This window comes from Dipodomys merriami, unplaced genomic scaffold (genome assembly GCF_024711535.1).
Source record: "Dipodomys merriami isolate MVZ:Mamm:240054 unplaced genomic scaffold, mDipMer1.0.p SCAF_19, whole genome shotgun sequence".
NCBI classification, from domain to species: Eukaryota; Metazoa; Chordata; class Mammalia; order Rodentia; family Heteromyidae; genus Dipodomys; species Dipodomys merriami.
The window spans coordinates 18,499,605-18,523,056 of record NW_027203270.1 but is presented as its reverse complement, the minus strand read 5'-3'; the positions used below and the strand labels follow the sequence as shown (position 1 = coordinate 18,523,056).

Below are 23,452 nucleotides of genomic sequence, written 5' to 3'. Positions count from 1 at the left end.
CTTCCCCTTGTGTCTGCCCCTTCCTAGTCCCACTCACTTGAGGAGGAACTTGTCCAGGCGTGAGGAAGGTGTGAAGCCACTGAGGCAGGCCGCCAGCAGCAGCCAGCCCCGCTCAGCATTGTGGGCATTGTGGTTGCGCCATACTTGGTTGGCCAGCTGGGCCAGGATCTCATCCCGCAGCTCAGGTGACACCAATCCCTTCTGCACGATGTAGTTCCCAAGGACAGTCTCCCGGTCGCCATGCAGGTGGGGGTCACCCATGAAACGCAAGATCTGGGCCACAAACAGACTTTACCATGCATCCCTCTCCCATTCCTTCTGTGGGTCTCCCTTCCTACACAAAAGTCTCTCTCTCCCTGCCTAGATAAAAGTTCCTCTGTCACTGGGCACCAGTAGCTTACACCTGTAATCCTAGCTACTCAGTAGGCTAAGATATGAGGATCACAGCTTGAAGCCAGACATAGCAGGAAAGTCCATGAGAAGGCTTTTAGCTCTACTTAACCAAAACACTGAAAGTGGAACTGTGGCTCCAGTGGTAGAGCTCTAGCCATAGGACTGGAACACACTCAAGAAAAATTGATAAGGAAGTCCCTTTATATCAACATAACTGCCAAATGACCAGGCAGGTCACTCTAATGGCAGGGAAGGTAAGATCCGAAGTATATGCTGCTTCCTTTCCTGCTCATAAACTTTCTTTGGTCCTATGCAGCCCCTTCTAGGCCCCTTCCCAACATTCAGTTTCTACCCTCTCTCTCCCAGGCCCTCTTGTCTCTCAGGGTAAAGTGAGAGCTTGGGGTCTGTGACCCGCACCTTGCTGGCATGGTTCCCTTGCCCTCTTGCCTCTGTTCTGACCAGGGACTTCCTCTTTGTTTGCTCTACTCTCCCTGCTTGGCAAACTCTCTTCTGGCTCCAGTGTCCCTCCTCCAGGCAGTCCTCTCTGATTACCCTCACCCCAGCCCTGTGTTTTCCTCTGCTCCTGGTGCTCCTGGGACAGGCTCAGAAACTACTCGGGAGTTCTTCAAGAGATTGCAATCTTTTTTTTTTTTTCCAGGAAGGGAAAAAGGAAGTGAGGCTAGATCAGCAGGACAGATTCCCTCACTAATATAAAAGTCTCTCCTTCCCCGAATAGGCTTGGTGCTCATGAGCCAGGCTTATAGAGACTCAGGATCTGGCACTGGGGACCTCACAGCCTGGCTCAGGGGCAGCGTTAAACTACAAGGATGGGCTTGGTCAATGCCATACCAGCTTGAAGATGCTCACAGCCTCTGCATAATGCTCAGCTGGCAGCCGTGTGAGGGATGTCTTCAGGGGCACAGTCAGCATCCCAAAGGCAGGCTCCTTGGGGACATAGGTAGACACAGAGGGACACAGAATAGGCACATGAGGACTTAGCACTAGGACTAACAGGTACATCCAGCCCATTTCCCAAGCAGGATATAGGAGCAGGGTAGATTTGTGTGGTTCTTGCAGTTACCCAATTTCTGAAGTATTTCCAGACTGACTGGTGAGCCCTACCCATGCCCCCCAAATGCTGTGAGGTCTTCTTAGACGCCCCTCCTCCCCCACATGTCCCATGATTCAGCTACTAAGAGGTATATGCCCACCCGACAGGAGGCTGCTCAAGGAGGATTTTCCAGTTCTTTAGTTTTTGGAACTACCAGGGTTTGAACTCAGGGCCTTGAAATTGCTTGGTTGGTGCTCTGCCACCTAGTCATGCTTCTAGACCAGTTATGTGCTCTTTATTTTGGAGGTGGAATCTTGCAGACTTTTCTGCTCAGGCTGGTCTTAAGCTGCAATTTTTGGGATCTCAGCCATTTTTTTTGCCAGTCCTGGGGCTTGAACTCAGGGCCTGGGCACTGTCTCTAAGCATTTTCCCCCCCTCAAGGCTGTCATTCTACCACAATGGGCCACAGTGCCACTTCCGTCTTTTTCTGTTTATGTGGTACTGAGGAATCGAACCCAGGGCTTCATGCATGCTAGGCAAGCACTCTACCATTGAGCCATATTCCCAGCCCATCCTGCTGCATTTAACTTGAGACATTCTGTTAGAAGCTCCTTGAATTTTGCTTGTAGCCTGTTCATTAAGCCATCTCCTTTTGTAGATTGTGAACCTGAGCTCAGCCAGTCTGAGAAGAGTTGTGGGGCCTTTTGGGTTAGGGACAAAAAGGGAGCAGCCTGCCTGCTCTTTGTGTTTGCTCACCAGATTTTTGACTGATGGAGCACCTTTCTACAGAAGTAAACTTCACCTTGCCAAGTTCCTTTCAAGTTAGTGTCCTTATTCCTACACGATAAACCAACATCCCAAGCTGTTTCTAACAGTACGTTACCAGCACCCAGCAGGAGATGCCAGTGGTCAGGGCCCACCTCTGGTCTATGAAACCCTTACCTTGAAGTGGCACCGGACAAACTTGGCCATGGGGTAGTTGTTGATATCAAGGGGCAGTGTGACACGAGGCTCAGCCTGGAGCCGGGGAGTCCGTACGGGGGCCACTCGTGGTGCGCTGGTCAACCTGAGGCCTGTGGAGGTTGACACATTGTGGTGGCTGGGTGCCCTTGTCCCCATTGCCTTCCCCTACTGTCCTGAGCTGACATACTTGTTATTGCTTGCAAGAGCCCGGCCAGCTCAGCGGGCACTTCCAGGTGTCCCACAGCCACCACCTCCCGCTTGCTCAGCTCCTAGAGAAATGACAAGGAGTGAGGACACAGATGCCATACATCCCCCCTGCCAGCCTCCCTCCCTGTCCCTTGCTGCCACCCAGCCTCCACACCCACCTCCTGCTCCCGCAGCCGTGCCTCCTCCACCCGGCGCCTCCGCTCTGCCCTCAGCTGCAGGACAGCAGGTGGTCAGGGCGGGCAGGGCGGGCACAAAAAGCAAGGGTAGCATCCTGTCATCAGGAGGCTACTGCCCCACTTGACGGGGGTACATGGAGGCAGAGATGTGGCCAGAGAGACAGGGAATGGACAGGAGGGAGGTGGAGCAAAAAAAAAAAAAAAAAAAAAGACAGCAGCAAAAGGGATAGAGACACAGGAGGAAAACTGCTAGCAAGTAGGTGAGTGTATGCAACAGAAATCCTTCCACTGTCACATAATAGAACCTGCATTGCGCTGAAACGTTTACACTACATGGGGTTTTCCATGCTTTGGGGATGGCTTGCGTCTTTGGTGGTTGGTTGATGTGCCATTGGGCCGAGACTAATCTCAAGATCCAGATCCAGGTCACTTCTAGGACGTTCAGGTTATTGAAGCCCCCATCAGGATCCCAGCACCAGGGTAGATGCTCACATGCAACCTTTCTGGCTACCAAAGGCAGATGGGGAAACTGAGGCTACAGAGGAGCCTGAGCTCACACAGCTCAGTAGTGGTGGAGGAGAGACTGGGGCTGGGGACTGTTTGAGGCCAGCAGGCGTCTCCTGGCTGCTAAGGGCTTGCCTCACCTTGTGGTGTCCCAGCCCCAAGACTATACCTTCAGATGGCGACGGCGGTTCACGTAGGTGTGTACCAGGGAGCGGAACTTCACCAGACTCCTCCTCATCTGCTGGTAGCGTTGTCTGGGGGGGGGGGGAAGGGGATGATCAAGGATTGGGGCTACAGGTAGAGGTGCCTCTGGGACTTTGGCACAAAGGAAAACTGGATCTTAAGGACAGCCACTTGATCAAAGCCACACAGCAAATCAAGCAGTACGGTCTGGATTAACCTTGTGCCAATTGGGTGCTTCCCATCAGATCATAGTGCGGGGGTCCCTGAGAAGGTGTAGGGGGGGGAGTCCCTCTCAGCTGAATCCCCACCCATCAGTCTAGAGGGTGTGGAGATGGAGGAAGAGTATCCAAAAGCAAAGATGGAAGCTGGGCTCTGGTGGCTCGTGCTTGTAATCTTAGCTACTCAGGAGGCTGAGATCTGAGGATTGAGGATTGAGGTTCAAAGCCATAATCTCCAGCTAACCAGCAAAAAGCCAGAAATGGAGTGGAACTGTGGCTCAAGTGGAAGAATGCCAGCCATGAGCACAAAAAGCCAAGTAAGAGTGCAAGGACCTGAGTTTATTTTTATTTGTTTGTCGGTCATGGGGCCTGAACTCTGGGTCTGGGCACTGTCCCTCAGCTCTTCAGCTCAAGGCTAGCGCTCTACCACTTGAGCCACAGCACCACTTCTGGCTTTTTGCTTATGTGGTGCTGAGGAACCGAACCCAGGGCCTCATATGCATGCAAGGCAAGCGCTCTACTACTGAGCCACCTTCCCAGCCCAGGACCTGAGTTTAAACCCCAGCGCCAGCACTAGAACAAAAGGTGTAAGGAGAGGGGGTTTGAGGAAGGAAGGAAGGAAGGAAGGAAGGAAGGAAGGAAGGAAGGAAGGAAGGAAGGAAAGAAGGAAGGAAGGAGGGAGGGGGGAGGGAGAGAAGGAAGGAAGGAAGGAAGGAAGGAAGAAAGGAAGGAAGGAAGGAAGGAAGTGAGAAAGGGGGGAAAGGAGGGAAAAAAAAGAAAAGCAGAGACGGAGACTCTGATCTTCCATACTGCAAGGCCCTTTCAGCTTGCATACCTCTGAGTTCAGAACTTTCCAAACCCATTAGGGCCCCAAGGGACCCGCACCTGGCCAGGTAGCCTCGGGCCCGACTTTGAAGCAAGATGATCTTGCGGCGCAGGGAGCGGAACCTGCGCTGAATGAAGAAGCCACGCAGGTAGCGTTGCAGGGTGAGGGCTGCCTGGTTCAGTACGTGCTCGCGCATGCTCTCCAACAGCTGGTGCAGGTGCTCCTTAAGAAACAGCTGAGAGCAGGGGAGCAGGTGGGAGATAAGTCAGAGCCGGGAGTCTGGAGGGGGCTTGCCCTCCCCAGATACCAGGCAGCCTGCCGGGGCTGGGCTGGAAGGAGTCGGAAGCTGTGAACACAGGGGTGATGGTACCCAGGCATCAGGAGCCACTTGGACAAAGGTCTGGAAGTGGCACTGATGGTCCACTGGATTGGTTTGGGGACAGGAATGGAACATTCCTGAACTTGGGGTCTCTAAAGGGCTGACTGTGAGGTAGGACACACCTTGCTGACCCCAACGCGGTACATGTTTGGCATGACTGTACACAGGCGGCTCAACACCGACACACACATGTCCCCAGTAGCGGGCAGATCGTGTTTCAGGGCGACCAGACAGCGGAACCTGGGGGGAGGGAGGGGTGCTCCTAACTCAGCCTGAGGTCATCAGTTCAACCCCGGGAGACGCATGACTCCAGGATCCCACAGCAATTCGATGTCTAGGAGGTCCAGTCCCAGCTGGTGGCTCCACTTAGAGTACCTCATTAGAGAGTGGCAGGCCCTCTGTCCTCAAGACTACTGGATGTCAGAAAATTCTAATAAGTGACTTCAGCAGAACAAGACACTCACTGCCATCTGCTGGAAACTTGTCAGAATACCCATTAAAATGACCCCTCTATGGACTCAATAGACATAATAAAACTGGGGGGGGGGAAGGAGGGGAGATGCGGGAAGGGGGAGGAAAGGCAAAACAATAAATGTATTTATCATGTAACAGAATATGTCTTATAGTGTACAGCCTGAGCAGGCTGTACCTGGCATGACAGGTCCTGGATTGTAGCTTCCTAAGGCTATGGGGGCTTAGGTAAGGTGCACGAGGCTAGGAGCTATCCAAACAAAGGTACCTGTCAACGAACACCTGGAAAGGCAGCCGCACTGGAAAGCCCTCCTTGCGGATCCGTACAGTCTCTAGTACCCCTGAGTAGCGTAACTGTGCCATCACTACATCTGGTTCAAAGAGACCGGGCTCCTGGAGGGATGGCCAGAGAAGATCATTGGCTCACCCAGGCACTTTTTTTTTTTGCCAGTCCTGGGGCTTGAACTCAGGATACTGGATACTGTCCCTGAGCTTCTATTTGTCATTGCTAGACTTTTTTTTTCTTTTTCTTTTTTTGGTCGGTTCTGGGGCTTGAACTCTGGGCCTGGGCACTGACCCTCAGCTCTTCAGCTCAAGGCGAGCATTTTACCACTTGAGACACAGCACCACTTCCGGCTTTCTGGTGGTTTATTGGCGATGAGTCTCATGGACTTTGCTGCCTGGGCTGGCTTTGAACTGCCATCCTCAGATCTCAGCCTCCTGAGTAGCCAGGATTATAGACATGAACCATTGGTGCCCGGCTCGACTTTTTCTGAGTAGTTTTATTGGAGCTAAGAGTATCATGGCCTTTCCTGCCTGGACTGGCTTTGAACTGTGGTCCTCAGATCTCAGCCTCATGAGTAGCTAGGATTACAGGCAGGAGCCACCAGCACCCAGCCCACCAAGGCACTTTCAATGGAGGTCCAGAAGGGTCAAGCCACTTTCTCATGGTCACACAGCACAATCAAAAATTTGGCTCTTACCTTCTTGTGGTTGGGCTTCAGGCAACGCACAAACAAGGGGTTGCACCTGGGCAAGGGCAGGGGGAAGGAGATGTGAAACCTTAAAAAAGGAAGGTGTTCACCTACTGAGTATCATAGTGTGGACTGAAGGGGAGGCTAGGCGTCTGTCCCCTTGCCCTACCCACCTCTCCATCTTTTCCACCAGATCCAGGAGTGACTGCTGGAACTTGGCAGCCACTGTGTGCGCCTTGTAGAGTCGGGTAACAGAGCTGCTCTTGCCCAGGCGCTGAGGGGCAACCTGTGTAGCATGGCTGGAGAAGAGGTGGGCCACAACCTGGGGGGATGGCAGCACAGAGGAACAAGGCAAAGCGTTGGAGACAAGAGACCACAGGGAAAACAGAGCTGTATGGTCCAACGAGATGAATGAGGGAAGAGAGAAAACAGAGCTAAGTCCCTGGACTGAAGAAATCTGAGAAACAATGAGACTCTGCCCTCTGTGCCATCAGAGCCTGCGGGGTTCACAACATAGGGTCTCAAGGCTTCCTAGGGGCCACTCATAATGACACTGTGTTTTCCCACTCCTTCTGAGGAACATGCAATCATTGCTTGTTGACCAGTTGTGGGGCTGGGACATGGGACCCTGCAAAACCTTCAAGACCTGCTAGCATTCTGCAGGCCTCATGGTCACACTGGAGAGGGCTCTGGACAAACAACTTGGCCCATGCCCAGTAAGCAGGCAGAGAACAAGGCTGGCTTGAATAGGCAGGAATAAGCAAGCAATAAAAAGGGCGTGCCAGGAACGGTGGGTGGGGAAACAGGGCTTGGATAGTTGGGGTGGGGCCCAATTGGAGGCGGGGCCTGGATGGTGGAACTGGAACTGATAGGGCAAGGCAAGGCAGGGTGGGTACAGGATCCCGGTTGGGAGTGGGGCCAGATCCTGGCCCCCGGCTGGGGTATACTAAAGAGAGAACAGGGTAGGTACCTTCCCATTTCTCGCACTAGCAGAAGGAACCCAGTTTGGGGGTGCAGCCAAGAGGAAATGGGTGTGGCAACAGAGGCGGGGCCACACTGGGAAAGGTCACTTCCAGGGGAGGAGCCTCCGGGGGCGGGGCTGGGGCCAGGGGACACCCAGTGGAGGCCAGGTATGCTCACCCTAGTGCGACTTCGCACAAACAGGTCCAGCACGTCTTGGCGCACCTGGTCATGGTTCTTGTCCAGGAACTTGTGCACCTGGGAAAGAGGACCCGTAGTGTGGTGGAAGCTGGGCCTTGCTTACCTTCATCCCTACTCTGTGTAGTCTCGAAGCAGGGTATCTGGATAACACAGTAGCGGCATGTTTCCAACGCCTCTTTGCCCAAGGTTACACAGCAAGGACTGTGTAACAGTCACAGGACTGAAACAGGTATGCATGGCTGGGACCAGGTTGTATTGTCTTCATCCTACGGAGAAGTCATAGCACCTGCGGCCAGGCTGTCTCAGCGCTCACCTGGTAGGTGACCTTGCCGGCATAGTGCTTGATGGTGAACTCGGGCAGGGGCATCTTGGGCTTGGAGTACAGTGGATTGGCGCCGTGGTGGTAGTGGCACTTCTGCAGGAATGTGTGATCTGTGGCCTGTGGGTGGCAGGGCCAGGGGGGTGATCAGCGGGCCTGGGCACTTGTTCCCAGCCTGGTGTTAAATTCTCCAGCCCTGACTGCTCCCTGGTGGGTGCTGGAGAGGAACCACCTACAGCTTTCCATGGTAGTCCACATCCCTGTTTTAGAACAGCTGCCTTATCTAAGCATCAAAGTCTCAGTGGGTCCTATGCTGCTGAATCTGCTCCCAGCTGCCTCTTGCTAGTCCAGCCGCCGGTGCCCTCCCACTGCCATCTTGTCCTGTGCTTCATGATCTGCAGTTGAGGCCCAATCCCAGGTCACCTCTTCTAGGAAGCTACTTGGGACTACCCAAGCTGGTACAGCCTCCTCCAAACACCTGCAGACCCCATCCAGCCCCATTCATCCAAGATTGTGAATGGTAGGGTGAGTGTCCTATGACACTGTCTCTGCCCCCACTCTACTCCCCAACCCAGGCCAAAGCACAGAGGACCTTGGCAGGCTACTTTGGTGCATGTTGCTCACCTGTGGGAAGCAGCACTGGTCATCGAGGATGCGCAGGATGCCATAGGGCTTCAGTGAGATGAGGTTGATGCATGGCTGGTTGTCAGCAAAGGAGATCTCCTGCCAGTCGATCTGCTCCCGGATGTACTCCTCCTGCAGGCCATGTGGCCCAATCACCAGAGGGAAGCTGGTTAAACAGCTCTGCTTGCATGCATTCCAGGATCAGGGGGTTCACCCCTAACAACCTGAACTCCCAGGGCCCTGCTGCTCTCTCTGCCTGGGATGGCTCATCAAAAGACAAGAAGAGCTGCCCCTCTTCTCTAGGTACAGCATCCCAATACCTTTGCCTCTGCAATGTAGGCCTGAGCATTTCCCAGTTCCCTGCTTAGACTGCTTTTCCTTTTTGAGTCTCCTGACAACTTGGAACTGTCCTTGTAGAACCTGTATGTCCTTGTCTATCTTCAAGGAGTCCCTTTGGCCAGTGAAGTCAGAGACAGAAGGGTGGATGGGTTGCACACCTGCTCCTCCTGGAAGATGATCTTGTTAAAAAGGTACTGAAGGTTCTCGTTGGCATAGTTAATACATAGCTGTTCAAAGCTGTTGAAGCTCAGGTCCTGTGGGGGGATGGGGAAGTTGAACTTGGTCATTCTTTGGCCTGCTTGGTCTTTCCTTGGCCTTGGTGTCTTACCCCTGTAATCCTAGCTAAGTGGGAAGATAAAACTTGGAGGGACAGCCTGGGGGAGTAAAGTCCACCAGACTCCATCTCCAGTTAACCAGCAAAAAGCCAGGTTGAAGATGTGGCACAAGTGGTAGAGCACTAGCCATGAGCCAGAAAGCTAAGTCAAGGCAAGGTCCCAAGTTCAAACCCCAGTACCAAACTAAAAAAAAAAAAAAAAATTGGAGTCAGATGCTGGTGCTTCATGTCTGTAATCCTAACTACTTAGAAGGCTGAGATCTGAGGATCAAGGTTCAAAGCCAACGTGGGCAGGAAAGTCCATGTGACTCTTATCTTTAGTTAAAAAAAAGCTGGACGTGGAGCTGTGGCTCAAGTGGCAGAGTACAAATATCCAGGGACAACACCTGGGCTTTAGTTCAAGCCACAGAACTGGTACAAAAAAAAAAAAACAAACAAAAAAACATTGGCTTCTAGACCCATGGTCTCCTGTGCCTCCTGGCCTTTGCATATACTATTCACTACACCAGCAATAATGGCTTTACTGTCTTCAGGAATGTCCCTTCCCTGCAGAAAGCCTCTGACTCTAGCACAGCTGAGGAAAAGGATCCCTCTGATAGTTCCCAATCCTGGCTACCTTTTTTTCATGCCTTTCTTCACACAAGTCTGTTAGAGTCTATTCTCTACCCACTCCCACTGTTCTCTACCCAGCACCCCTGGGGTGCTGCCAAGGGCCAGACCATGGTCTTGTCTTTTCCTTCGTGCTACCCACTCCCTCCTAGGAGCTTGTGGGGAGGAGGGCTCCTAGAGAATGGATGGAGGAAAACAGGGCGATGGGACAAAGAATGGTAAGGGATGGGTCCCTTGTAGGGAATTGCACATGCAGCAATGTGCTCCTGCCCCTCACCCACTCACACAGCCCTACCTCAAAGCCATAGATATCCAGGATGGCAATGGACAGTGTGTCCTGTTGTGGGGACACCAGCGCGTTGACCCTGGTGATGAGCCAGCTGAACAGCAACGCGTACAAGACCTTGGCGATGGCATCCCTAGGACAGAGTCGGTGCTCGGCTGGGTGGGGCACGGGGCAGAGGTGCTGGGCGTCAGGGGCTAGGCAGGGATAGGGATATAGCCTCACCTGGCATCCACAGCACTCTCCACAGTGAGAGGTGTGAAGATCTTCTCTCGCATGGTCTCCTGGGAGAGACATGGCTTTTGAGTGACAATGGGCTGGCCACCACCTCCAGGAAGCCCCTGGAGGAGTGGGGGTGAGGGGAAAGGAAAAGGAAGGCTGGAGAGATGGTGTGACTGGTTTCAGGTATGCAGTTGGCCCTAGGAGGGACAGAACTCCCCCTCCTCCTGCTGGCTGGCGCGTGACTGCTGATCTAATGGAGGAGAGGAGTGTCAACAGACATACACCACAATGGAATCACCCAGGGAGGGGGAAGGTTTAAGACTTGAAGACCCAGAAAAGGCACTTATCCAGCCAGGGGTCAGGGAAGGCTTCCTGGTGGAGGGAGTACCTGTGCAGGTATAAAAAGATGAAGAGAATGCCAGGCACAGAAACAGCCTATTCCCATGTTCACTATTCAGATGGTGAGTATAATGCCTCTGGGGTCTGAGGTTAGAACTCTGGACAATGAACAAGGTCAGAGAGAGGAGAAGAGAGATACCCATGGAAGATGCCCCACAGGAAAGACTGCTCTGGCCTGGCAGGCCCCAGTAGCAGCGGACTCACAGTCACTTTGAAGGTGATGGCTTTCTGCAGGCCCTCAGGAGAGATCTGCAGCAGCTCCGCCACGGCCTGGATCTCCCGAGCACTCACCACCGAGGCTATCTCCTGGGCATCCGTCTACGCAAAACACGAAGGGCAGTGAGCTATGGACTAGACACGCTGAGCTTAACGTTTGGGTGAAAAACAGAAACAAGCTAGATGTGCTAGGGAAAAGTCTGGAAAAGAAAAGAGTGAAGGGAAGTAGAGTTGTGGCTCAAGTGCTAGAGCACTAGCCTTGAGGAAAAAAAAAAGCCAAGTGCAAGTGGGAGGTCTTGAGTTCAAGCCATGGTATTTGCACCAAAGAAAAGGAACAAGAGAAGGAAAGGAGTGAAGAAAAGAAGAGAGAAAAGAAAAGGAAAGAAATGGAAGATTTGCTGAGCCTAGCTACCCAGGAGGCTGAGATTTGAGAATCGAGGTTTGAAACAGCCCGTTCAGAAGTCTATGAGGCTTTCTATCTCCAATTAACCAGAAAAAAGCTGGAAGTGAAGGTGTGGCTTGAAGTGGTAAAGCACCAGCCCTGAGCAAAAAAAGCCAAGCAAGAACAGAAGGCCTTGAGTTGTGTGTGTGTGTGTGTGTGTGTGTGTGTGTGTGTGTGTGTGAAAAGAGGGAAGGTAGCTCTGAGAGGTAGTTGAAGCATATCATAATAATTAAGATGAGTGGAAAAGCTAGAAGTGTAGCTTAGGAGTAGATTCCTTCCCAGCATATGCAAGGCCTTGGGTCTGGTCCCCAGTACCAAAATAAATAAATGAAAGGAATAAAAAAAACAAACAAACCATGGTCATAGACACAACTGTGTCCTGGATGCTGACCCTGTGGAGGCTCACCTCATACTTCTCGAAGTAGACGTTGCCCAGGTGCAGGATGGAGGCCAGGATTCGGAAGATGCTATCCTGGTCCTCACCGCTGAAGCCCAGCACCTCCATAGCAGCCAGAAGGCGGCGGAAGTCGTCTGTGTCACTCTTGCCCAGGATCTCACAGTTCCCACCCTGGGCAAGGGCAGGAGCTGGGGTCAGGGACTCTGGCTGGGGAATATGAAATCACCAGGTCCTACTCTTCCCTGACTGGCCATATGGCCTTGGCTCTGGTTCAGTTCCTTCCTTCCTTCCTTTCTTTTTTGGGTCCGGTTGTGGGGCCTGAACTCTGGGCCTGGGCACTGTCCCTCAGCTCTTCAGCTCAAGGCTAGCGCTCTACCACTTGAGCCACAGTGCCACTTCCGGCTTTTTTCTTTTTGCTTATATGGTGCTGAGGAATCGAACTCAGGACCTCTAGTATTCAAGGCAAGCGCTCTACCACTGAGCCACCTTCCCAGCCCCTTCTTTCTTTCTTTCTTTTTCCTTCTTTCGGCAGTCCTAAGGCTTCAACTCAGGACCTGGGCACTGTCCCTGAGCTTCTTTTTGTTCAAGGCTAGCATTCCACCACTTGAGCCACAGTATCCCTTCTGGCCTTTTCTGTTTATGTGGCACTGAGGAATAGAACCTAGGGCTTCATGCATGCTAGCCAAGCACTCTACCACAAAGCCACATTCCCAGCTCCTCTGTTTTAATTCTTAGGGCCCAGGTGAGTCAGAGGTGGCTCAGGATGGGGTCTCTCTCTCTCTCTCTCTCTTTCTCTCTCTCTTTCTCTCTCTGTCTCTGTCTCTCTTTCCCTCTCTGTATGTTTGGCTGTGGGGCTTGAACTCGGGGCCTGGGCGCTGTCCCTGATCCTCAAATCTTAAGGCTAGCACTCTACCACTTGAGCCACAGTACTACTGCCAGTTTTTTAGTGGTTAATTGGAGATCAGAGTCTCATGGGGATTTTTCTGCTTGGGCTGGCTTTGAACCGTGATCCTCAGATCTCAGCTTCCTGAACAGCTAGACTTACAGGCATGAGATACCTGTGCCCAGCTAGGATGGGGTTTCATAGACTCCATGTGATAAGTAGCAGGGGCTTGCCCTTAGTCTTTGTCAGTGATGGTGAAAATAAAAACAGTAGCTCAGGCTACAGGCTAAGTTCATGACACACAGGAAATGCCTCAGTGTATCTCTGCACAGTGGTGCTGTGTTGTCCCCATTTCCCAGATGAGGAAATTGAGGTACAGGATGGGGGGGGTGACCTCATGTTGGCCAGTTTTGCTGAGGTCTATCTAAATCCTCTGATTTAGACGTGACATTTCCTGGCCTCCTTGCTTCTGGGAGATGCCTTCCCCAAACCTGTCCTCTTCTCTAGCCACTAGGATACCACAGCTGGAATCTCCTGGCCTGAGGACTATGGAGGGGCTCTTGAATTTGCCCAGATGCTTACCTGATTCAGGTAATAGTAGGTCTCGGCTTCCTGCAGGCTAAAGGCCTGTCGGAGCTGGGCAGGTAGCCCAGCCAGCAGTTCGTAGAAAATGTGGTAATTCCTCTCGTTTTTGGCCTGCAGAGAAGGGAGTTGCCCACCTTGGTGGTCCCCAGTTGTGCAATGCTCAGATGCATGCACCGTATGTGGACATGCACACACACATACACACAAGCCTGCCAATGTTGCCCAGCACTTCCCGGGCTGGCACCCACTAGGGTGGAAGAGGAGAAGCCTTGGGTGTGATGGATGGCAGAAAACCATTTGGGCAGATAAAGATAACCATCTTCTCTCAGTTTTACTTGTCCACACCCCCCTACATGCTTGTGTATAAGCAGCCCACATGTGCACACATGGAATTCTGGCTGAGGACTTCCTGTGCCTTGGGCCCTGCCCTAGGAGTTTGGGACCCAGCAGGAAGCAGACCAACAGCTGATCTACAAAGCTGGGAAGATGGGACCAGCAAATTACTGGTTAAAGGTAAAAAATCGGGTGAAAAGCTTTTGGAGAGAAATGAAGCCTTGAAAGGTAGGAGTTGTGGTAGGTGGAGAGGGCTGTATTTTAAGTGGGTTCACTTCTCTGGGCAAGAAGATGCGGGGGTTTGGCCATGCAGGTATCACAGAGATGAGTGTGCCTCAGAGGGGAAACAGTGAACACAAAGGCCCTGAGGCCCAGAGGCCTGGCGGCAGAGCCAAGTGCTGTAGGGGAAGGGGAGAAGAAGCCATGAGGTCATAGGTTCACATGTACACATTGGTGTACATTGTTCATTGCTTTGATATCTGTCAAGCCACCCTCTCCTCCCCCCACTCCGTGCCAAACTCTGAGTTCTGTGCCCACCTCCTCCCTGGGCCCGGGGACCAGCCCACCTGAAACACAATCCTAGACTTCTCCAGGAGGTACTGGGAGGTTATGGCACCAGAGATCACGCCCCTGGGGAAACACAACCAGAGGAACAGTTGATGTTGGGGTCGGTGATGCTGTTGCTTGGCTACTTGGCCTGGGACTGTTTTCAAGGGATATATGGGGCTCTGCAAGGCTTTTGGGAGCCTGCCATGGCTCTACTTACCCTTCCAGAAAGATCTCCATGAACTTCCCGAAGCGGCTGGAGTTGTCATTTCTGACAGTTTTGGCGTTACCAAAGGACTCCAAGAGGGGTGTTGCCTCCAAGATCTGGGTCCCAAGAAGACAGGTGTGCATGGAACAGCTGGACACTATTCTGGGGGCTTGGGTATGGCAGGTATGGCCTCCTCCAAGAGCCCCACTTTGTGAGGGTCGACCTGAAGTAGACTTCTTGTAGAGCCCCAGGGACTCCCCAGTGCCACCCATGGCCCCCATCCATGCTCTGTCTCATACCCTTCTCTGGAAGCACCCTAGGATACTAGGATGCTTGTGGGGAAGCCCCTGACCGCAAGTCCCCAGGATGAGTCAGTCCTTCCTCACACACACACACACACACACACACACACACAATGCACTCACATATACTCACATGCATGCATGCTCACACATACATATACACAGTACCTTTATCTTCAGGAGCACCAGGGAAGCAAGAAAAGAAATAAGGGAAAAAAATAGAAGCAAGTCGATGATAAAGTCCCCTCTTCACCCCACAGGGAGCCACAGACTATGGTGGGATCGAGGGATCTCTCTGGGCCCCCTATGGCATAAACCTGTGAGTCTGAAGAACCCAGTGCCCAAGGTCTAGGGGCTGACGCATGGCCCTAGAATATGACAATCTGACACACTTTATTTATAAAAAAATCATTTTTGCATAACTATAAATTATTACTTTTCTTTTCCTTTCTGCATTCTCCATTTAGAATGGAATTCCTGCAAAAGCATGAGCATTTGTCTGGATGGTTGCTGCCATGTCTGTGAGCGTAGTAGGTCCTCACCAAACCTTTATTGACCTGGATGAGCTTCTGGTATTCCCAGGTCCAGAGGACTTAGCAATTTCTGTCACATGGCCCGGCATATGCTGCTTTGTACCATCATCACTGCACTCAGATGTGTCTTGCCTTTTTACCATTGGGTCAGCATAGGCTCTGAGTATGAAAATATGATGGCCCCAGATGGTAAGGAGAGCCAGAGAAATAGGCTGGCTCCCTTGCTTGTATGATCTCTACTGTGACCTAGTTCTGGAGGCATGGAACCCAAAGCTGCCTTTGAAACACAGGAGGGTAGAAGGGATGGAGAAAGAACATCCCTGGGTCAGAGCCACCAGCCCTCCTGGAATTCAGCCTCTCCCTCTTCTGAGGGGGGCCAAGAAGACTGGCCTATTGGGGAGCATATGATATGGGTTCAGCAAAAGTGCTCAGCTGGGACTCCTGGATAGACAGATAGATACCTGCTGCATCACATCCCGCTTCTGGTTCATGGCAGCCAGGTAGCGCAGAATCAGCTTCGTGGCCTCCGTTTTGCCAGAGCCGCTCTCTCCACTAGTCAGGCAAAGGGGCAGAGCAAAGTTATTTTTTTTTTTTCTGTTTCTCTGGATCTGCCCCAGTGATCTTCTTGGTCTCACAGCAGGTCTGATGGATGCAGACCTGAAGTCCAAGGTCCTGCCATTGGTCCCCTACCCAAACACAGTCTGTCTCACCTGATGATTATGCACTGGTTCTGTTTGGCATCAAGCATTTTGGCGAAGGCAAGATTAGCAATCGCAAAGAGGTGCCTGGGGAAGACAGGCCACTAGGTGTCACTGGCTAGTCCTGTCTCCTCATCCAAGCCCCCGGAAGTGGGGAATGGGGTTTCTGTCTAGCCGAGCAGGCAATCCTGACAATCCCACACCCCCACCCTAAACCTCACTGGCCTCCAGAAAGACCCTGGCTAAACCTATAGAGAGAGGAAGAGAGAGGGGGAGAGACGGTAAACTGAGCAGAGGTGTTCACTATTCCTATCAACCCAGCCCATGATCCTGGACACCCCAGGGTAGCCCTTCCCCAGTCTGAAGACACTCACGGGGGATTCTCTCCCAGGGCCCGCCCGCTGTACTGTTGCACTTGCTCTGGCCCGTAGATCCCAAACATTCGGTATGGGTTCACCGACACCAGGATGCTGCCAATGTATGTCTGCTGACAGACAGTTTGCTTCAGTGCCATGGATTTAAAGTGGCCCTCCCTTTCCTGCTCCAGGAGCTTAGACCCCCCTTTCCAAGGGGACATATTACTATCTACAGTGGGAAGGGGTCCTGTGGTCTAATAGTGTGGTCTCTGGTGTTGCTCAGGCTGAGGCTGGGGAACATGGAGTGAGCCAAGTCTCATAGCTGTGATCCTGCAATACTAGCTATGTCTACCTCTGCCCACTTTGCTCATTCATGGTCAGGCCCAGGCACTAGAAGCCTATGCCTCCAGGTCAAACTCTATTGTCTGGAGTAGGGAGGGGGTCAGGGAGGCCAGGGGAACAGCTGTGTGTCTTCCTTCTTCTCTGTGGGTCCAGCTCTACGGCCCTCTGTTCTGTCATTTTAGAGAGAGGGAGCTCCCTTCTACCCCTGCCACCCCTTTCTAGGACTCTGTAAGCTTTACCCATCAGATACCCAGCATGTGGAGGAGGGGGAGGGTTTTCACATATTTCTGGATTCCCTGTCTCTATGTCTCTGTTTCTGCATTCACCATACAAGACTGTGTTTTAAGACTTCTGAGTTTTGGTACCCCAGGCTCTAACATTCTATGTTGAAAGAGTAAAATCCCAGTGTTCATACCACAGGTCACACTGGGCCCAGCAGGAGAAAACTGTACTACCTCTAACACCAGGAAGCAGCTGCCTTCTTAAGCAGGGCCTCGGGCCCATCAGTTCCAGGACTTACATAGATGAGGTTACGTTCGAATCTGGTCTTGAGATTGGACAGCACAGTAGTCTCTTGGAGGTCCCTGGAATGCCATGGAGAGGCTGTCAGTGCCCTGGGGCCTGATTAGCGTGGGCCCTTCCTTACTGTATACAATGCCTTGGTCAGGCAGGCCTGAGTTCAAGGCCTGTCTGTCACTAACCATCTGTGAGATTTCATTGTTGTTGTCATTATGGTACTGGAGCTTAAACTCAATACCTGGGTGTTGTCTCTTAGCTTATTTTTTGCTCAAGACTGATGCTCTACCACTTAAGCCACAGGTCTACTTCTGACTTTTTGATTGTTAATTGGAGATAAGAATCTCATGCATTTTTTCTGCCCAGGTTGGCTTTGAACCATGATCCTCAGATCTCAGCCTCCTGAGTAGCTAGGATTATATGCATGAACTACTGGCATCTGTGAGATCTTAGGCAAGTCACTTCATCTAACCGTGCCTCAGTTTCTTTGTTTGTCCTATGGGCATGGTAACTATTGTGTCTACTTTGTTGGGGGTTAGGGGACACCAAGGTGGGAACCCTGAGTCTTAGTTGGTGTGATTGGATGATGATGGTAGCCAGCATGACCCTCATATTTTGAATATCTCAAACATGCCAGTCCTTGAGAGATCAAGCATCTATCTTCCCATTTTGTGATGAGAAACAGAAGCACAGAAATATAAAACAACAGGCCTGGGGGCATGATTCAAGTGGGAGAGCGCCTGCCTAGCAAGCTGAAGACTCTGAGTTTAAGCCCCAGTGGTCTGGCTGATAAGCAATGGGACTTGAGCTGAAGCCTGTCTGATTCACAGAGATTTCAATTGCATGTATTTGGCCTTTGCGAAACTTCTTGGTACCCATTCTGTAAATGGGGAAACAGAGGCTCTGAAATTTTCTGGCAGGCAGATATCAGGCCATGTGGCTAGGCATATGGGGACCCTAGAGTGACCCCCTCCCTGGCTCCACCCACTCACTCCAGCTGAGTCATGTCCTCTACGCCGTCCTCTCTGCGCTGCTCTCGGGACCGCACGGAAGGCAGATTCCGGATGGAGTGCATCTGAGAGAGAGAGAAAGAGGGAGGTGAGGTTGGCAAGTTGGAGAGCATCTCAGAGTTGCCTTGGTTTGGACATACCTGGCTTCCCCTCCCACTGTCAGAGAAGGAACAAACCCCAAGGCCAGCCCCAGTGTGTCCTTCAGGCCTCTTTGCTATAAAACATAGTGACTGATGGAGCTCATGTGCAACCCTTACACATGGGGTCATAGTCTGTCCTCAGTGCCAAAGTGTCCCTGAGTCCTGAGTCCTCCTGTGAGCGCCAGTGTCCTGTCCAGGGGGTGACACACACATGTACACACACACACACACACACACACACACACACACACACACACACACACACACACACACGCATCTGATCCCTTTCAATCTCAGCTTACTCTGTATCTGCATCCTCCTCCCCAGAGCACTCTATGTGTTAGCTTGTGTGACAACTTGATGGATATCTGTGTCCTTTTTAGGGCCCTCCAAGATGGAGACTGCCCTAGGACTGCACCATCCGGGTTAAATGTATGGACACCATAGGTGGACCCATGTGCAATGGTATTGTTCGCTCACAGAGCCTGTGCACACCTGTGTTCTCATAGGATGTGGTGGCTACGTGTGCAGCCTTATAGTGCTTGGCTGGGGCATAGACACATGTGGGCACACACTCAGTTGTCCACTTCATGTGAGCTGGGGTCCTTCCACCTGAGGATTCTGGAGAAGAGGATTCTGAATGCCACCTTTGGGCTGCAGGCTATCCACAGTGCCTGTTTTTGTGCACATGGGTATGTGCATGCACAGAAGGGAAGCAAAAACATGACACCTGCAGGTGCTCAAACATGGCACATCCTTGCTGTCCACCTTTGGCTGTAGCGGATGCTCATGGATCTCCAGGCACAGAGGCCTTTTGAGGCGCTACATAACTCTGAGTGTGTGCATGTGCAACGCCACCATTCTCATCCCAGCTACACCCTCCCCTGAGCAGGCAAGGGGACACCAGGAGGACCTGAGTGCTGCATGTCTATCCCTGGGCTGTTAAGTAGGGCACAACAAGTATCACCCTTTCTGCCCTGGCCTTCGGCCCACCCATCTGCCCACGTGCTCGTCAGAGGCCGCAGACCCTAAATAATTCAGCCACTCACGTATTCCAGGGTAAGGAGGGCCCAGGCATCCTTGCCCTTCACCCCCGGGCGCCCTGCGCCCCTCTCCCGCAACGCTGCAGCCCACACGGCGCGGGGCACCCGTCGCCGGGGCCAGGGCCCCCCTAGCAGCCAGGCTGCCCCAGTTGTCATTGCCGGGCCAGCCGGCCGCCCGCTGCACCGGGCACCGTCTGCAGAGGCTGAGAAGCACCCACCGCCTGCTTGCCCCGCCTATTCTGGATGTCCCTGGGGAGGCTCCGGTGACCACCCGCCTCCTCCGAGGGCCATCCGGCGTCAGGCTCGCATTCCTCCATGTGCGTGGCAGGCAGGCACAGGCTGGGCATCTTTCAGATGGGCTTCCTGCCTGTACCTCATAGGTGGCTCAGATGAATTCCTAGCTCAGCCACCATCCACTGTGGGTCCTCTGGGCCTCAGTTTCTCTACTTGGCAATAAGAAGACTGGAGCTGCCACTCTCACCTAGTCCAGAATCCTTCAGCCCAAGGACTGCCTGGGACTCCTCTCATTTAGCGCTCCTTCAGGAGGCTCAGGCAGTTCAAGCTGTTCTACCACCTTGCAGATGGGGAACTGAGGCAGGTAGCAGCTCTGCAGAGTACCTCCAAGCCCTGTTTCCTAGGCCAGAACTGCCACACCCTCCCATTGACCTGCACCCCATACCTTGTTCGGCCAGCTTTTGGAGGAAGCCTGTTTCCAAGGGCCCCGGAGGGACAGGCAGGTGGCCCCCAGGCTCACGCGGTGGGACTGGGAACGGGTGTGCACTCGTAGCCAGTGCTGGTGGGCATCTGATGGCAGCCAGCGGCGGGGAGGGCACCGACTCCAGGCTTGGGGCTCCAGGTTGTGTTCGGGATCCTGGGCTGGCTGTTCAGGAGGCTGAAGGGCTGCAGGCCCAACTCTCTGGAAAGAACTCAGACCCCGTACCTGGGGCATAACTACAGCAAATCGTGCAGGGCCAGCCTGGGGTTGTTCATTTGCCTTGGGCAGGGGCACTGGGGCCCTGGTGGGTGCCAAGGGGGCTGGGGCTCTGGACAGGGTCTTCCAGCGACGCCATGGAGGCCATAAGGCTCTTGTCTGGTCACATGTGGCCAGTGGGTATGAAAGGCTGCGCCTGAATACCTTCTGCTCTTGGGGAGCATCCTTGGGAGGTGTTAGGGTCTGGGGCTCTGGCTCTGCTGATGTCTGAGGATCTCCAGGTGTGGCCTCTTCTTCAGGATTCTCAGAGATTGGGCCAGCTGACTTGCTGAGCTGTCCAGGTCCTGGATCATGGTGTCTGCCCAGGAAGACACTAGTTGAGTCAGAGGCTGGATCTTCAGGCTGGGAAGTGGGAGGTAGCACAGGGCCCAGGTGCTGGAAGAAGGGGTTTTCTGGCACAGGAGGGGGCCTAGCAAAGCCTCGAAGGCTGCCCACACCTCTTGGCCGGGGAGAGGATGGGCGCTGGGTAGAAGGCATGTCCACATCCCAGCTGGGGGCCAGAGGGGGCACCGTCCAGGGTGTCTCTGAATCCTCCTGTTCATGCTGGCTCTCCTGATGCTCTCGGGGCCCTGTGGCTGCTCTCCAGGACCCGGCACTGGGAGGTGGGTGGAAGGACCCACGTACTCGTGGCTTCACAGCCCGGGTGGGCGGCTCGCTGAGGTGCCGCCACGTGTGTGGGAGGCGCGAGGGCAAGTTGAGAGACCGGTGCCGGGGGCCGGGGGCCAGCATCGGGGGTGGTGAGGGTGGCCGAGGTGAACCTAGCACTGGGGAGCGGGGTGGGCCCGAGCGTCCAGAGGATCGGTGTGGCACCAGGGGCTCCCGCAGTGATCGAGGCTGTCGAGGACGGGGTGGGAAGGGTGGCTGGAAGGGGCCCCTTCGGAGGGACAGCTGAGGGGACAGGGGCCCCAAGGGTGAGCGGTAGCCTGGGCCTGGTAGGCTTCTCAGTGAAGGCTGGGGTGAGGGCAGGGGGGTCCAGGCCCGCCTCCTAGATGCCAGTGGGGAGGCCCCAGGGAAGCCGAAGGATGCCCTTCGGCGGCGGCGGGAACCCCTGAATGAGGGCCGGGGTGCAGGGTAGGCAAGCAGGTCAGGGGGCACCTCTGGTCTCACGGGAGGAGGCTCCACAAAGGCCCACCAATTTGCCTGGGGTGTTAGGGGCACATGAGATGGTGCAGCCCAGGGTGGGGGGTGCCGTCGAAGAGACCCGTAGGGAGAGACTGGCCGGGGCAGCCCAGAGAGGGTGGGAGAGAATGGTGGGGCAGGCGGTGGTGTGCCAGGGCTGGGGGTTCGTCTGGGCAGCGGAGGGGAGACAAGTGCACTCCAGTGGGCGAGGGTCCGACGTGTTGGCCTGGGCGAGGGCGGGTGGTGAGAGTTGTTGTTGTTGCAAGCTCGTGGCTGTGTTCGTCTCAGCACGATGGGCGTGTTGGGCCGGTCGGGATCCATGCCAGCCAGCTTGTAGCCAAAGCGTTTGTAGGCGGCCTCCCGGACTGCAGGACCTCCTGCTCGGGCCTTCTGACTGCCTCTGAGTCGAGGAATGGGCTTCTTTTCTGACAGTGTCTTTTTAAGAAACCGTGCCAATGAGGTGGCTGGGCGGGGTGGGGAGTGGCTAAGCTCAGGGCCCAAGCCCATGTTGCGGTGGGCACCGAAGGCCGACAGGGCTCGTTGGAGGTTTCGCTGGCGTGGTGAAAGGAAGCCCCAGTAAGGATAGGCATAGGGCATCGTAGGCATCCGGCGCATCTCCTCCTCTTCCTCCTCTTCCTCCGCGTCTCCTAAGGGCAGTGGAATGTCCAGGGAGGGAGGTAAGGGCACATCCAGTTTCTCCTTTCCAAATAGCTTCACCTGAGGCCGTGGGAAGAGGCGGAACTTGCGGATGAGTGACAGCTTGGACCTGGCGGGCTTGTCCATACCTTGCTGCTCGAAGAAGGCAGCGCTGGGCAAACGGAAGGAGGTGCTCTGCCGCTCCCCACTGGCCTCTTCCGGCTCCTCCAGCTCTGTGATGTCATCCATGGGGTGGGCATACGGGTTGTGGGGTGATAGGATGGGTGGTGGCACCCAGGGATACATGAAGGCCGACTCTTCTGGATAAAGATATGGTGCTTCAGGAGGATAGATGGCGTCTTCTCCACCACCATAGATGCCTTCAGCATAGGGGACGGTGTAGGGGACCCCATAGGGATCGAAGTAGGGTGCGTTGTAGGGAGCATCATATGGCAAGTCATAGGGCGGGTACTGTGGATCATAAGGTACATAGGGATCCAGGTAGTAGTTGTATGGGTAGGCCTCACCCTCAAATGTGTCATGGTAGCCGTAAGGAGATGAATATCTCAATGGGGGTGCATAGGGGGGCTCATAATCGCCGTAGCCATAGCCGTAGCCGGGGTAGAAGGAGCTACCATAGTAGTCAGGGTGGTAGTAGTCGTAGGGGTCTTCAGGTGGATAGCCATAGTGGTGGTCGTGATAGGGTGGCCAGGCCGGGCTGTAGGGGCCGTAGCCATGCAGGTAGGGCTCCTGCTCCTCGTAGTGGTACAGTGACTGCTGGTCATAGTAGTCATCCCCCTCACGATGGTAATCGTAGTATTCGCCCAGGTCCTGGAAGCCCTCAAGCCCGTACAGTGACTTGCGGGAGCCCGAGTGCTGGAATGGTGCCTCATCCTCAAAGGGCAAGAAGCCCACGGGTTCCCCAGATGAATAGATGCTATGGCTGCGAGGAAACCTGCGGAGCCGGCCTCCGTGCCGCAGGATCTCTGCTCCTGATGGGAAGGGGAGCTTTTGAGAACCCATGTGGGAGCCTGAACGCTGGAGCCAGGCATCTACTGTGGCTCGCTCGCTACCTGACTCTTCAGCCTTCTTGAGGAGAAACTTCTTGGTAAGCCAATTGATGGCCGTGGATGCCTTGCTAAGTGACCGGGCCCGGGGTCGGAGGCGGCCATAGCCACGCCGGCCTGGAAATCGGATGACCATGAAGGAGGGCTTCTTGCCCTTCATTGCCCGCTTCTTCTTGCCCATGCGCATCTGTGTCATGAGCTTGGAAGTGGACTTAAGCACGGTGCGGGCCTTCTTCTTGCGTTTGGTCTTTTGGGGGCCGGTGTGGAGGCCCCAGAAGAAGGCTGATGCACTCCGAAACTGGCCTTTCTTGGAGATCTTGGGTGTGCGGTCTCGGAAGCCCATGAATAGACGAGATGTGCCCTTTAGGCTCCGTTTGGGCTTCTCCGGCTCTGGGGCCTTCTTCCCCTTCTTCCCTTTCTTGGCTTTCTTCTCTTCATCTTCTTCCTTCGGCAT

The 23,452-nt window shown here is 53.9% G+C and overlaps 1 protein-coding gene across 1 annotated transcript in view; it reads right to left on the bottom strand.

Annotated features, from left to right (window-relative positions):
- Positions 1-23,452, bottom strand: part of Myo15a (myosin XVA) — a 52,593-nt gene extending 29,141 nt beyond the window's left edge. The window contains exons 1-28 of the mRNA XM_070026785.1: positions 19,865-23,452; positions 17,985-18,067; positions 16,997-17,060; positions 16,153-16,262; positions 15,791-15,865; positions 15,540-15,632; positions 14,258-14,365; positions 14,058-14,121; positions 13,156-13,269; positions 11,700-11,861; positions 10,840-10,953; positions 10,240-10,298; positions 10,027-10,150; positions 8,947-9,042; positions 8,450-8,581; positions 7,820-7,945; positions 7,486-7,563; positions 6,519-6,667; positions 6,355-6,400; positions 5,640-5,764; positions 5,023-5,140; positions 4,581-4,756; positions 3,464-3,548; positions 2,773-2,826; positions 2,595-2,676; positions 2,387-2,517; positions 1,243-1,338; positions 38-273 (exon numbers count right to left, since the gene is read on the bottom strand). Coding sequence (XP_069882886.1) covers positions 38-273; positions 1,243-1,338; positions 2,387-2,517; positions 2,595-2,676; positions 2,773-2,826; positions 3,464-3,548; positions 4,581-4,756; positions 5,023-5,140; positions 5,640-5,764; positions 6,355-6,400; positions 6,519-6,667; positions 7,486-7,563; positions 7,820-7,945; positions 8,450-8,581; positions 8,947-9,042; positions 10,027-10,150; positions 10,240-10,298; positions 10,840-10,953; positions 11,700-11,861; positions 13,156-13,269; positions 14,058-14,121; positions 14,258-14,365; positions 15,540-15,632; positions 15,791-15,865; positions 16,153-16,262; positions 16,997-17,060; positions 17,985-18,067; positions 19,865-23,452 — 6,488 coding nt within the window. The remainder of the gene's footprint in view (positions 1-37; positions 274-1,242; positions 1,339-2,386; positions 2,518-2,594; positions 2,677-2,772; positions 2,827-3,463; positions 3,549-4,580; positions 4,757-5,022; positions 5,141-5,639; positions 5,765-6,354; positions 6,401-6,518; positions 6,668-7,485; positions 7,564-7,819; positions 7,946-8,449; positions 8,582-8,946; positions 9,043-10,026; positions 10,151-10,239; positions 10,299-10,839; positions 10,954-11,699; positions 11,862-13,155; positions 13,270-14,057; positions 14,122-14,257; positions 14,366-15,539; positions 15,633-15,790; positions 15,866-16,152; positions 16,263-16,996; positions 17,061-17,984; positions 18,068-19,864) is intronic.